Source organism: Cylas formicarius, unplaced genomic scaffold, assembly GCF_029955315.1.
Source record: "Cylas formicarius isolate icCylForm1 unplaced genomic scaffold, icCylForm1.1 PGA_scaffold_2__14_contigs__length_35257938, whole genome shotgun sequence".
In the NCBI taxonomy this organism is placed as follows: Eukaryota; Metazoa; Arthropoda; class Insecta; order Coleoptera; family Brentidae; genus Cylas; species Cylas formicarius.
Window position 1 is genome coordinate 23,113,143 of NW_026844319.1, and position 16,592 is coordinate 23,129,734.

At 33.8% G+C, this 16,592-nt stretch overlaps 1 protein-coding gene across 1 annotated transcript in view; it reads right to left on the reverse strand.

Moving 5' to 3' along the window:
- LOC132697723 (insulin-like growth factor-binding protein 7) overlaps window positions 1–14,467 on the reverse strand; it is a 43,465-nt gene extending 28,998 nt beyond the window's left edge. The window contains exon 1 of the mRNA XM_060663312.1: window positions 14,089–14,467. Within this exon, the coding sequence (XP_060519295.1) occupies window positions 14,089–14,240 (152 nt within the window). The 5' untranslated portion in view covers window positions 14,241–14,467. The remainder of the gene's footprint in view (window positions 1–14,088) is intronic.
- Between the last annotated feature and the right edge of the window lie 2,125 nt (window positions 14,468–16,592).

Consider the following 16,592-nt stretch of genomic DNA (forward strand, 5'->3'; position numbering starts at 1 on the left):
ATATATATATATATATATATATATATATATATATATATATATATATATATATATATATATATATATATATATATATATATATATAATAACATATATATAATAATATAAATATTCTGAACTTTTAGTTATTATTTATTTTGATAAATGGATTTTCATTAAGTAAAAGTCACCTCAGTTAAATCCCAGATATTCCGTTTTTCTCTTCTTATTCAATTCAAACAGTTTACGTTGTTTGTCGAAACGTCTTAGCACCTCTTCCTTTGTTAGATTAGCCGTCCAAGGTATTTTTAGGATTCTGCGGTGCAGTCACATCCCGAAGGCCTCCAATTTTTTGATCATATTCGCCTTTAGTATCCAACCTTTTAAACCGTAAAGAAGCAATGACCAAACGCAGCATTTAACTAATCTGAGTCTTAGGTTAAGGTCAAGATCGGAAAACCTTTCTAAACTTCCAGAATGCCTGTCGAGTGTGTTCAGTGCAACCTTTCATTCCCTTGTCTGATGTCCATTCTTCGCAAAGCCAAATGCCCAGGTACTTAAACTTATCTACTCTTTCTGTGGGCTTTGCGTTAAATTTTATGGTGAAGTTTTCAAACATGTTTAAGTTTCTAGAGATGTTTTTTTTATGTTGATATTCATACCCACTGATTTGCTCTGTTCTCCTATCTTGTTGACTAGTTGTAGGTCGTGTATGTTATCAGCAATTAAGACCGAATTGATTGATGAATTATTGATCCACACTCCAATCATTTCGACTCCCATCTCCGCGTCTTCTAAAAAATCGCCCCTGAATGCAAATTGAACAGCGGAGACAGCACACATCCCAGCCGCACTCCCCTTCTAATCTGTATGGTGTTGGACATATCGTTGCCTAGTTTGATTTAAGCAGTTTGGTTCCAGTATAGGTTTTCAATGCATCCAACGTCTTTCTGGTTTATGTCAAGCCTAGTGAAGTGCATTAATTTGTTGTGTTGTACGCGATGAAGTGCATTCTCGTAATGTATGAAACATAGACGATGCAAATGGCAAATTGATTCAGCTGACAGTGTAAAGCATGGCGCTTTGATCGTATCAGTTGAAGACAACGCACCCTCATTACACTGGCCTATGGTTCGTGTTACTGAAGTCCATGTTGGTTCAGACGGTATAGTGAGAGTTTTGTCAGTGCGCTTACCGAATGGTACCATTTTAAAACGCTCAGTGGCAAGAGTATGTGTTTGGCCCGTAGAAACTGAGACAAAGTTTTAGCAAAGTATTTTTATTTTTCACGCTCCCAATTTTCGGGTTGTATCAATGAAAATAGATTATCCTTAGTAATGCATTGTTATTTAAGTCCCTATATTATACCAATATCGATCAAAACTTTACAGGCGATTATCTCCAAATGACGTTTTTCCATTTTCGCCACTATAGTTCAAGCGATATTTCGCTGTCGAAATTTGACGAACACGCATAAACGGCTAACGACCAAACTTTCTCCGTGATATTAAAATGAAGGTAATGATTCTTGAAAGTTTCATAAAAGACCGGATGAAAGGGCGCTTTAAATTTAAATGCGCCATTATTGAAAACCCAACGATCGATTCTCATATTGCCAAAATATATTAGAATCCTCGGAGTTTTCTGTTTCCCCGCCTTTCTTATATATTTTAATCCGCACAGTCCGCGGGTGCAGCGATCAATGAAGAAACCTTTAAAGCAATGCCGTGTCGGCAAGTTTTTTCAGTTGATTTCTGAACTCGGAGTTTCTCTTTGAAATTTCTCTGTCTCTCCGTCGGGTAGGATTTTTCTAATATTTTTACACGTTTCTTCGTTTTGCCACTTAAATTGCCCAGAGCGGTTAATTTTTTTTCTCGGCGATGTTGACGTAGCTTTTCGACCACGCGAAGACAAACATCCTCCCTTTCAGCCGTCCCCATTTTCGATTCGCCTATACGTTCCACTCACTAGCAAAATAAGACAAAAAGAAAAATCGCTTTTGTTTCGCCACGTTCGAAACGATAACCGCAAGAGATAAACCAAGAAAATTTCAGTCTCATAAAAATTTCATCCGCCTTCGAAATTATATATTTATGGAATATATCCTTGGTGTTGCGCGGATACCGCTGTTCCGCGAGGAAGAGTTTAATATGTACTTACGAGCCATCAGCTATTTTCCTTTCTTTCGTTGCCTCAACGCAATTTTTTTTGTCATTTCAGTGCACAAATACAACTCGTTATTAAAAAAACTGAATCTATGGTGCTAACACGACTTGTAATGACTTGTTAGTACCTTTACATAGACACACATCCTTCCTCTGATCAAGTACTTGTTTTGCGACTATGGCTTCTCGTGTGTCCACTATCACAGATTACAGCAATTGCAGCACCATTAGCCAAAGGAATATCTCGGCGCTCTTCAAGTGCGATCCAAATGGCAAATTGAACAGCGGAGACAGCACACATCCCAGCCGCACTCCCCTTCTAATCTGTATGGTGTTGGACATATCGTTGCCTAGTTTGATTTAAGCAGTTTGGTCCCAGTATAGGTTTTCAATGCATCCAACGTCTTTCTGGTTTATGTCAAGCCTAGTGAAGTGCATTAATTTGTTGTGTTGTACGCGATGAAGTGCATTCTCGTAATGTATGAAACATAGACGATGCAAATGGCAAATTGATTCAGCTGACAGTGTAAAGCATGGCGCTTTGGTCGTATTAGTTGAAGAAAACGTACCCTCACTACACTAGCCTATGGTTCGTGTTACTGAAGTCTTGTAGGCTCGTAATATTAATTCACTAAAGAGTTCACCTGGTACGGTTGCAGCTAGTACTGAACGGTAGACTGCGTTGTATAAACAAGTATTTTTCTTTTGATGAAGTTAAAGATGCCAAATATAATATGATTCCATTAAGGAAGTTGAGGCAACACTGGCAAAAATTTTCCAAAATGTATTCTGTCCATTTAGTCGTAAGAGCCTCTAAGGAATTATTTGGTTTTTCTTCCCAACATTCTGAATCCACTTTAACTACTGGGTATTGCCTTTTTAGTCTATCTTCTACACAAGAAATAATTTGTTCTTTGATATCAATATTCATGACCATATAAATAACTAGTAGTTCTGCCTTTATTGCATCTGACACCAGCAAAGTTTGGCCGTCCTATGACTAATATTAATTGATTACGGATTAATTGCCTCTCTTGCTTTATAATTATCTGCGCAGCTTTGAAGGGCGCAATATTTTTCTATCATGCTCCTGCGGACCACAATGGAACTTGCGTAAAATGAATATTATTTTATTATACGCACACCCTGTATGAAGTACCTTGAACGACCGGCCGAACTTCAAAGTTTCGGCAAGCTTTGTTAAATATAAAAATTTGCACCAGTAGTAGCAATATCCAATGATATTTTTTCAAATATCTGGGGCACCTTATATGATGGACGAAACCCGTAAGAAAAAAAATTTGCTCTCGACATAGTTTACGACAGGGCTTCTTAAACTTTTTTATATAGCGACCCCCTTCAAGCTTAGGAAATTTTAAACGACCCCCTCCTCCATATAATGAAATATATATTAACCGTAGATGTAGATGTAATATCGCACTATATTACAATGTAAATAAAATAAGGATTAAAGAATACGTACCCATTCATTTCACATATATATAACTGGTAACGTTGACGGGATATCGGTCGTAATAAAAGACAATAAATAGAATGATATAAAACTATATATTTCGAAATGTTTTCGGAGCGCGAGCATTGAAGATGCCAAGTGAGATTTTGGCGAAACTTCTGCAGGATTCCAGTCGGAGTTCAACGAGCGAATGGATGATATCCCAGAATATCGTGTCATCACATTTTTCCATCCGTGAATCAATACGTGAGAATATATATATATATATATATATATATATATATATATATATATTATATATATATATATATATATATATATATATATATATATATATATATATATATATATATATATATATATATATATATATATATATATATATATATATATATATATATATATATATATATATATATATATATATATATATATATATATATATATATATATATATATGTATATATATATATATATATATATATATATATATATATATATATATATATATATATATATATATATATATATATATATATATATATATATATATATATATATATATATATATATATGTATATATATATATATATATATATATATATATATATATATATATATATATATATATATATATATATATATATTCTCACGTATTGATTCACGGATGATATATATATATATATATATATATATATATATATATATATATATATATATATATATATATATATATATATATGTATATATATATATATATATATATATATATATATATATATATATATATATATATATATATATATATATATATATATATATATATATATATATATATATATATATATATATATATATATATATATATATATATATATATATATATATATATATATATATATATATATATATATATATATATATATATTCTCACGTATTGATTCACGGATGGAAAAATGTGATGACACTATATTCCGGGATATCATCCGTTCGCTCGTTGAACTCCGACTGGAATCCTGCAAATCCTGCATCCGACTGGAATCCTGCAGACGTTTCACCAAAATCTCATTTGGCATCTTCAATGCTCGCGCTCCGAAAACTGTCGGATGCAGGATTTGCAGGATTCCAGTCGGAGTTCAACGAGCGAACGGATGATATCCCGGAATATAGTGTCATCATATATATATATATATATATATATATATATATATATATATATATATATATATATATATATATATATATATATATATATATATATATATATATATATATATATATATATATATATATATATATATATATATATATATATATATATATATATATATATATATATATATATATATATATATATATATTCAATAGAAAAAATAAACTTTTGTAACAATTTTTTTAATAAAAACATATTATTAACATCAAACAATATTAATGTGACGGATGTGATGTGTTTATTTTTACACAAATAATGAAACCTATGCTCAATTTGAGTTAGTGCAGATCGTAATAAATTTTCAACGTTTATTAAAGTTGAACGGTATTTTGATTTTATGTAAATTAATGTGGAAAAGGCTGATTCACATAAATATGTTGTACAAAATGGCAGTAATTTGTTCATTGCTATTTCCGATAGTAGGGGATATTCTGATTTGATTTCTATCCAAAAAAAAAAACAGGCACTTGAGAAAATCTAAGTCGCAAGGTAGTAGTATCACTTGTTAATTCGGCAAATTCTCCTTGTGCTTTTAAGTTTAAAAAAATAATTTCTTCCATTTCAATTGAAAATGGATTGCAAATCCATTGTTGTGTATCGATATCATTGTGAAAATACCTATGCACGTAAACTTCCATATCCTTCAAATGATTAACTATAATTTTTGTTATAGGAGTATCTTTTTTCGAAATATTGTTACTAATTATATACTCGTCAGTAAATGGAAACATTTCGAGCGATCCACTTTCCACTCTGTTCTTCCATATAAGAATTTTTTTAACAAAGGCCTCAAGTTTATTTTTTAACATAAACATATTAACGCAGACTCCTTGCATTGATAAATTCATATCATTGATTTTATCAAAAATATCTGCCAAATAGCATAGCTTGAGAAGCCGTAAATTATCGTGAAAATAATCGGCCAAATTAGAATTTTGCTCTGTTAGAAATATAAGAACTTCATCTTTTAAAGTTAATAATCGTTTCAAACTTCGACCTCTTGATAGCCACCTAACTTCAGCATGTAGCAATAAACTTGTATAATCCGAATCCATATTAATGCACAAATTTTTAAACAATCGACTATTAAGTGCTAGACTTTTAATAAAGTTAATGATTTTGACTGCATCAAAAAACACAGTGTTTAATTCTGGTGCAATTTTTTTAACAACAAGTGCCTCTCGGTGAATCATACAATGTGTAAATTTAATATGATCATTTCCAGCTTTAACAAATGCTGTAAAACCAAGATCTTGTCCGGTCATTGCTGCAGCACCGTCCGTGCACACACCAACACAATTTTTCCAATTTAATCCTTCTTTTTCAAAAAACTCATTTACTTTTTTATATATATATATATCTTTTCCACGAGTATGACCTTCCAGAGGACGACAAAACAGTATATCTTCATGAATGCTTCCCTCATAAATATATCTTACAAAAAGTAACAACTGTGCCATTTTTGAAATGTCTGTCGACTCGTCCAGTTGTATTGCAAACTTTGAGCTGTCTTTAAGCCTCATAAGAAGCTGTTGAAATTGATCATTGCTAATTTCTGAAATTCTTTTGGACACAGTGTCATTTGATAATGGAATTTTACTGATTTCATCAGCATACTGTTTTCCATGAACAATTTCAGACATTCTTATAGCTGCAGATAGTAAAAGTTGCTCTCCAATAGTAAAAGGCTTTAAGCTCACTGGTTGTTCTTCATTGTTGTGAGAAGAGCATGTGAAGCCATACTGCAAATATGATTCGTCATATTTTCTTTTTTTTGTTTTGCTAGAAGTCGGATTTGAAGCACTGCAACTAGGTTGTGAAGGCGTGGCAGACTTATTAGTTGGAATTTTAATTAGCCATTTATCCATGATGGTTAAATAATAATAAATAATTAAACAAAATGTATTTCAACTTTAACGTAATAATTAAAAACACCAACTGAAAATTACACAGTAAATAAACACATGTCACTACGAAGACAAAGCTGAGTCCAAACTGAAGTACAAACAGAAAAATAACTACACTCGAATCTTTACGAGTACAATGACAACAAATTACGATCAGATCAACCCCGACGCATGGCGTGTTCAAAGTGTGCAGCGCACAAAGGCACCGTATCACAAAGACGCCGAAAAAGAAGCTTTCATTTAATTTTTTTATTATTCTTTTATAAAAATAATATGCCGATTCGCCTAGCCTAGCGTGATTATGCTTCCGTATTGTATGTGTAAGCTATAAGCCGACGCGGCGTCTGGGTACTTATAATCACTAAGTTATCTTGCAAACACTGACGCCGGCGGCCAGACATCAATGTCGAACGTTCCGTTGAAAATCGAGGAGCGCGTTGTATTTATTATTTTAAATGCTACTCCCATATTTTCATTTATAGGCCCTACGTAACAGTTTTGCATTGCCACTTTTTTCAAAAAATAGTTATAATAAAACTACAATAGTATTTTGTATGATTTTTATTTGTATTTATATTTGTGCGTAGTGTGTATACTAATTTTAAAATTGTATTTATAATGATTGAAAACTATCAGATCTTTGCGACCCCCTTTCAGTAGTCTCGCGGGGGGTCGCGACCCACAGTTTAAGAAGCCCTGGTTTACGATACCGTCTAAACCAAATTATCTAATATTTTGCCGTTTTTTATTTACGACTATATTTTTATTTTATACAAAAGAACAGAAGCTTTCAGGATCTTGTGGAATTTTTGCTAACCAAAACAACACATCGAGTATATAATTGAAAACATGTTCGAAGTGCAGGTTATCTCCCACGTTTTTTGATCATAGAGGAAATGGCTTTCACGAAAATAATTCATTTCTGAAACAATACAGTACGCCGTAACAGTGAATAACGTCATCGCGCCTACATTGAGTGCGCGAAATAGCGATTTTAATATGGATTTTTTCAAAAAACTTGAGAACGAAAACCGTAAATGCAAAAATTGTAGCTCTTGATGCGGCCTATAATACGGTTTGAACCAATTAGCCATATTTTTTACGGGTAATAATTTACTTTGGAAAAGAACAATTTTCAGGATATTTTAGATTTTTGTCCATAATTGAAAAACCCTGTATATAATCGAAAAATTGTTCTCCTGGTTCAAGAATTTTCTCAATCGGATTATTAGTTTTTGAGAAAATAGTTTTTTTCTGGACGCCAAAATAACAAAAAAATATATATTTTTTAAATACTTGCCGAAAGTGGATTGTGGATTAATCCCATCTACTGTATAGATACCGGTATGGATTTTTGCTTCTCTGCTAAGTTTGAAGTCAAGGGGAACCAAACGACTATATAACGATTTTTTTCTCTATAACCTGCAAATGCGGTTTTTAAATTTTTAAAAATACAACCCCCCCCCCCCCCAATTTTTATTGGGAACGAAACTCTATATTTGTGCCAATTTTTAAATTGACTGAAAAAAAAACCTGCCAATGCCAAAAATGCCAATGTTCGATCGCGGCCATTTCTTACACGCTTATGTATCTCGTGGGTCATTTAAAAGAAGCCAAATCTCAGCACGTTAGCTCAAGCCGTTCGGAAGTTATTCGCGTTTTTATTAAGCGTAGACAGAGAACGGAGATCGCAGAGACATTAAAAAAATGAGTTTCATTGGCAAGCGCGTATACTTTCGAAAAATTCGATTTCATCGAAAGTAATAATTAAAAAAATGTCTAGAATTTAATATAATTTGCAATTAATGAAACAACTAAAATTTTACATTATACTTTTAACTACTATTGGGGTCAAATAACATGTGTTTCTACTCTGCAAAAACTTTACGCCGTAGTTAATCAAAACAATAAGCAATGCATTTGGAGATTACAATCCCTGCACCGACTCCGCGACGTGTTGACTACGTTCCGAAAAGTTCGATGTTTAACGCGCTCCTTCGAACTCCTTCAAAATATCAATTATCACTTCTTGCAATTAATTTCCAAAAAATCGCTGAGCGACATATATGGGGAGCATGATCCGGTTAAGAATCGAAATTTCCCAATAATTGGGTTTTATTGTCCGCGATGGTCTATACCTATACTATAAATGGCAAGTCCGAATAAAAGGCCGTTCGATACGAAAACGTTTCGGATTTTTCGAATCGTCGTATTTCAGCCGATTTTCAATTAACGGTAATTCGCTTTCCGTGAAAACTCCGCTTCACCTTGTCGATTTCGATCTAAATTCGTTCGTGGCGTTTCTTTTCGAGTTTTATAAGGGAACGAGGGCTCGTTTCAATGCTTTACTTTTAGCACGATGCGGTCGCGTGGAATCCGGAATTGTGCACCGAGGATTATCCATTTTAACCCGACACTTTAACCACGTTTAAAAGACGTTAAGGTCTTTGTTTTCGTTGGAACGTCTAAAGTAAATCGTAATAAACATTAAAGGTTCATAGTTCAAGTTGTAATCGTGGTCAAAAGAAAGTCGTAATTTAGTGTTGGGTGGTATAGTCTGCCTCAATCTTCCCGCAATTATGGAAGTTACCTGTCGACTCGCATCCGGTAGATATTAAAGGACAGAACGTTAGGGGCGGACTCTCAAATTGTTTTTGTTTATTTCGGTGGATGTAATCTTATTAAATTATACTAAGAAAAAACATTGACATTAAATAGATATAATAAATCCATACAATTGACTTCTGGATTCTGGATTCCTGCTACGTCGGGTGTTGTTGAGTCGAACTTGCTAACGTTTCGCCAATCATCCTCTTGAATTCTTCAGAGTTCGACTGAAACTAGCTCGCATTTTACTCTGTATGGTCTGTTCATAGATATAAGAAAGTGACCAATTGCTTTTGAATGGGATTATCCAAGGGTTGTCATTAATATACCATGCAACAAGATTGTTACCTAAAGTTTCGGAATTTAAATTCAGGTAAAATTGTGGTCGGTAATAGAAAATAATTTTATACCTACCTGTGTTTAATATTCTTTGGTTTGGTATACTACTTAGTTTAAGTTTATTAGTAATCATTCTTATTTAGTGTGTAGAATTGTAGAAAACACTATTCTATTGAGACTAAGGAAGTTATAACCAATGTTTATTTAACTCTCATTGAACGTGGTGCCAGCAAGCAAGCATCTTTAGAAGAAACGGCCACATTGACGAAAATTCCTGTATAGAAAATTGTGAATAATCCCATTTCAGCGAGGGAAAAAAGAAGCGATGCTGACATTTTCTCGAGTGTAGATGAAAGTGATCAAGATATAATACGGCGTAACATTTACCAGTTGTACGAAGAACAAAGCGTGCCTACATTAGATATCTTAATTAGGAGGCTTGAAAAAGATGAAACCGGTGTTAAATGTGCCAGAACTGCCTTATGGAAGTGTATTCAACACATCGGTTTTAGATTTAAAAAAATTGACAAAAGGCAAGTTTTAATGGAATCTTTTAGAATTCGGCGACTGGAATATCTAGAAAAAATTAGGATTTACAGAGAACAACAAAGGCCAATTATTTACTTGGATAAAACCTGGTTCGACACTTATGATACCCCGGAAAACGGTTGGGTTGACTCAACTGATAAGTGTTAAACAAACGCGCCATAAAAAAGAGGTAAAAGAATAACTATTTTGCATGCTGACTCTAAAGATGGTTGGATTTCAAATGGACTTTCTCTGTCTGCGAAAAATATTAAAGATTCTTCTCTGGATTACCATGAAGACGCCACCGCTGATTTAACTCCAATGTCCTCAAACTTGTAGAAACCGAAGTTTTTAACATCCCTCCACAAAGTTGGGCAAATTCTGTTAAACATATAGAAAAAGCAGAACAATCGTATATCCATATTGTAAATAATATAGAACAAATGATAATTAGAACAGGCGATGATAGCGATAGTGATACTGATATATTATGTGAATAATTTTAAGTAATTTAAGTAGGTAATAAAAATAATTTGTAATTTTATTTTAGATTTAAACATAAATACACACATAAATAAATATATAAATATTCGGCCATATTTCATTCTTACAGCTTGCCCGGGTCTTTCCTTAATTCGTATCAGTTAGTCACTTTCTTATATCTATGAACAGACTTTATCTGCTTATATATTGTTTGAGGGGGTGGAGGCAGGTAAGAGGCATAAACATATTGGTGAAAGGTAAAAACGACATTTATCCTCCTCACTTAGTTCCGTCCCCCTCAAACAATATATAAGCAGGTACAGAGTAAAATGTGAGCCAGTTTCAATTAAGCTATGAAGAAGTCAACAGGATGATTGGCGAATCGTTAGCAACTTAACAACAACCGACGCAACGCAAGAGGAATCCAGAAGTTTGTTAAATAGTTGCCTGGGGCAGTTTCTTTGAAAAAATAAAATAAATTTATAGCTAGGAATAACTGACTTCAAAGTGAACATAATTGTCTAAGAAATATTCCTAGATTTCAGTTTTTGAAATGGATGAGGCTGGTGCTTTGGGTAATAGACGACTGCGGTAGTTTGCGTTATCCATGTCAATAACACCGTTATTGGGGATATTTTTGAAAATATTGTTTTGAAACCAATTTTCAACAAGTTCGACACTTGTATCCTCATGATAATCCAGACTAGAATCCTTAATATTCATTGCAGACACCAGCAAGCTGCTTTCGTCTGACAGTTTTGAGTGGAATCAATTCATCCTTTGGATACAATGTATCGAACCATTTTTCATCAAGATAAATTATGGATCTCTTGTCTAATCTATATCTTTTAGTTTCTTGAAGGTAATTAAATCTCCAAGTGCGTAGTCTGTGTGATTCCATTACCACTATGGAGGGTGGCACGGCTTATATTTATATTGGTTTCATCTTTTTCTAGCTTCTCCTTTTCTTCAATTCGCCAGTACTAATAATATTCCTTATCGACAATATTGGGGTATTTGTAAGTAGACAGGTTTCTTTTTAAATCTACTGATTAAAGTTCCGTACACATTTTTCAAAACCTGTCAATCAAGTCACAAATGATTTCGACACGATATTGTTATATTCTCGTAAAATAACTTTTTTAAACGCACAGTATAAACAATTATTGAACACTGCTACAAATGGTCAACACTCAAGAAATATATCAGAAAGAAACAAATATACTTGGCCCACCCCTGCCTTGGCACTCACGTAAGAATAATTTTTTTGTTAATTGCATTACCCAATAACAATAGGTAATAACATTCGTAAAAGTTTTATTGGGGATTGTCGGTCGAAATCCAACAGGATGAAGACAGACTATAACCAACGGAGTATAACCTTCGATTGCAGTCGGTGAAGGGGAAAGTGCTTAGTAGTCGAACCCAAATTATGTTAGTGGAACATAATAAAGCAAAAGAAGAACGTCCTAATGCTCATACGTTAGCGATCTGACCGGTATTAATTTCCTGAGACAAATGTTATTTAGAGGAAGAAGGGTAGAAATGGGTAGTCAATTCTTTGTCATACGCAAGATACGTGTAGTAAGAGATTGTTTTATGTTATTTCTCAATTGTTCTAAGTGTGTGTAGTTTTTCTGTTTATTCCTTTTCTTTAGCAATAAAATATAAATCAGTATCTTGATATTCTCTTTCTATTGATTGTTTGGTGATTGATCGACTAATCTTTCCCTTCTTCAAGAAATAAAAAATATTGGTTAAATGTACATATTTAGATATTCAAGTGTGTATTTCAAGTTTTTTTTTTTTAAATAATCGTCCTGATAAAACGGATACTGCTTTTAGAAAAGACTTAAATATTTAAAATTTCTAAGGATATCAATTTGTATTCGCTTTTTGCCAGAGGTTTTTCAAAAGTTGGAATTCTATTTATTTTTGAGCATCAGAAGGACAAGGACTGTTCTATTCTATTGTTAAAGTTATCCCGCTTCACTATCACACCAAGACATTTCCCGTTTACTTCGAATTCACTGTCATGGGTTGAAATTTTTGACGAACCGCATCGATATAAAGTCCGGTAAAAGCAATACAATTTCTACATGTGTTTTTAAATGAACAAACAAGTTGTAATAAGTTTGGCAGCTATTTTTAAGTGCAAAATGATTTAGAATTAGTGCGTGAAAAGCGATGCAAAGCGTTTTCAGAAACTTAAGATTTAACATCCATGATAAATATAAATGAAGTAGGAATTAACGAAGGATGACGATCGAAAGTCGACATCGGTATTTTGTATGAATACTTTTACAAAGAAAATCATTTAGTTCCACTTTTTCAAGACTATAGGATGCTAAGTATTGGGCTGGAACAATATAAGTGCGTTGAAACAATTTTGGACAAATAATAATAATTTTGCCATCAGAAAATCCATTCCAATGCGATCTTTAGATAATTGTTTAGACAAAGTCCACAGGCTCATCAAAAAAATTCCAATAACTAAGTAAATTTAAATATTATTGTATAAATGCAGGAGGCAGCCGACCTCACTATTATTGTTATAAAAATACCAACGAACGTTTTATTTACAAATCTGTTTTTACAAAAGAAAAGAAACAAAGCACTATAGTTAAAAATAACACATTAATATATTTTGTCTATAAAAAATTGATTTCAATGTTGATGAAACCTAAATGTACTAATGCAAAATTTGCCAAATATTGGATTTGGAGAACACAAAAATTAATACAATTAAGATAATATTCTATTTTATACGTGACTTCAAACGTGAAACTCCTATTTTGGGATTATGCACCTAGGAATAATTAAATATAATATGTAATTTTCATCTGACAAAACTACATGTAGACATTGCATCGTGTCTATCGGGCTTTAGACATTTACTTTGAGTTTTAAATTTTTAATAGATAGGTAAATGAGAGCTGCTTTATTAAAATATCGAAAATCACACACGGCAGGTGGATGATGTGGAAGAAATGAAAGATTACACGATTACTGACTGGCCGAAGAAGTTTATCAACGTCTCTAGGAAAAATAACGTCACTCAGTGAATCTACTGAGTGAAGTGTGACGTAACCGCCTGAATTAACAAACATCAACATACCATGGCTAAAATCTACTGATCGCTCCCAAACCCGTGACTAAAATACCGGAAGAACCCGAATTTACTTGCAACAGTGAGTGGGTGACGAAGCTAACATTTCAAAGCGATACTTATCGTACGCTTAATCCGCGCAAAAGTAGGTATTTTGGTGTGGAGAATTATATTTTCTTGTTTCACGTTCGGATGACATTTATTTTTGTATATGATGTGATTCTATGTAGTGCGATATTTTTAAACCCTAATATTAAAAATTCCAACCTGGGGCACTGACTAACCTGCAAGGGTCCCAGACGACGATACCCAGACCGGGACAATCCACCTCGTTGACTACGTCGCACTCTCGTCTGTCGCAGACGCACGTAGGGGCCGATAAGCCGCCGCAAAAGGCCACAAAGGCCACACAAGCGAGCGCCAGCACACTATTCATCGTCACAAACTACCCTCTCTTACATCTCACAACTTTATTTCCAATATTGTTTTTTTGCGATATCCCGCAGAGCTATACAAACGCTCAAAGTTACAAACTAATGCCAGACTTGTCGCGTGGCATGTACATTTTCGATTTTCAGTCAAATCTCAGAAGCGGGATCGTGTCTATTAATACACACGTCGTCGAGTCTCGAACTGAGCGGCAATCTGGACGCCTCTGGCTTACAAGCAGAGAAACAAATGAATACTGCATATCAGGTATGGTCCGCTCCGTTCCGCGGCAAAGCTAAATTTGCTGGCGCAAGCGCCCGTTCGGCGATTTGGAAAATTTCGCAGGACTGAATTTATCATTAGGCGCGTACGAAGTGCTTTCTTTTTCTACCGTATTAAAACGATGCGCAATTTGGATTCGGAATTTTATTTATGAAAAATTATGGCAATTTTACGAAATATTTGTTCAAATTTGGAGTAATTCGTATACAAAGTGCTTTCAGCCATATTAATCACGGCATTGAATAGGCTTCGGCGCTTCGCCCCCGATGTCACCGTAAACCAAACCCAATAAATGCTCACACATTGGACAACCCAATTTTTTTTTTAAATAATATACTTGATGTTTAACCTCGACATTGTATTGTTTAATTTATGACCTTCCAAAATTAAGGAGTGATTCAATAAGGGTTTCCACATTAAAATAATAAAAAAAACTCGGAAGAATATAAAAATATACAAACATTTTTATTTGCCATTTTAGATTAGTGTATTACAATTAGGTATGAAAGATGATATCATTCAAATGACCCCCGCGACTCATGTGGCATGTTCGTTTTTGAAATTTCCTATCACTTATGACACAATTCAGGTTCTATGCCGGCTATTTCGCGTCTAATCTCCTGTTTCAGCTCTGGAATAGTGTTTGGTTTATTTCTATACACTATGCTTTTTAGATACCCCAAAAAAAAATCTAGGGGAGTAAGATCACATGATCGCGGCGGCCAATTGATGTCGCCGTTACTTGAGATAATTGGACCAGGAAAATTGCTCCGCAGCAATTGCATCGTTTCTCTGGATCTGTGATAAGTGGCTCCATCCTGTTGGAACCACAAATCTTCAATGTCCATACCTTCCAACTGCTTCCAGAAAAAATCAGATATCATGTTTCGCTAGCGAACACCATTAACCGTAACAGTGTTCTCCACATTGTCCTCGAAAAAAAAGGGCCAATTATTCCTCCGCACCAAAATGCCCACCAAACAGTCACTTTTTGAGGATGCATTGCTTTTTGAACAACCTCTCTTGGATTTTCTAATCCCCAAATACGAGCATTGTGTTTGTTTACAAAGCCACCAACGTGAAAATGTGCCTCATCGCTAAAGATGATTTCCTTTGAAAAATGAACCCCTTGTTCTCCTATCCATTCTGCAAACACGCGGCGCTGTTGATGATCTCGAGGTTTCAACTCCTGAGTTATTTGGACGTTATATGGGTGTAGATGCAAGTCTTTTGTTAAAATTCGCTGTGTGGTTGAATACGTAAGGCCCACTTGCTGCGATCGATGACGAATCGATGTGTTTGGATCTTCGGCTACACTTTCGCGAACAATGGCAATATTTGGATCTGACCGACCTGCACGAACACGTTGAGAGACTTTGACGTTAGTTACAGATCCAGTTTGCTCAAATTTTTGAACCACATTCCAAATTGTCCTCTCAGAAGGTCGATTTTTCGCGCCTAAAATTTCACGTAGAGCCCGAAATGCATTTTTTCTTGATCGACCATTTTCATAATAGGCTTGCACAATTTTTACGCGTTGTTCAGTCGTATATTGCTCCATGACTAATTTTGTTTATGTTTTGAGGTTATAACTCTCATATGATAATTAACAAATACAGTGGTGTTTCAAAAATATTTCAGATTGTAATGCGGAAACTCTTATTGAATCACCAGTTACAAAATTAAAAAAATTAAAATTTTCGCATCAAAAAATTTTTCGCACTTGCCTGAAATATGACGTTCCAAAAATGCAAATTCATCTCCCCCTCCCCAACTCCCCCGTCACAAAAAAAGAAATTCAAATGTATTCTTAGGGAAAGTTATGACCATAGATAATTTTACGATATCTTGTGACCAACATGGAATTTCTCTTAATCGTATATCTGTCCAGAGACGAATGTACCATAAAATGGCCTAACAATACCTCTTAGATTATCAGTCTGCGTATATAATATAAAACATTAAAAGTAATGTGCTTTGGTAACTAGTTTAATGCACATATTAGTTCACACATCATTATATATTATGATAATAAAATCTGAATTGTAATTTTCAATTTTCGGAATGTCATGATTTT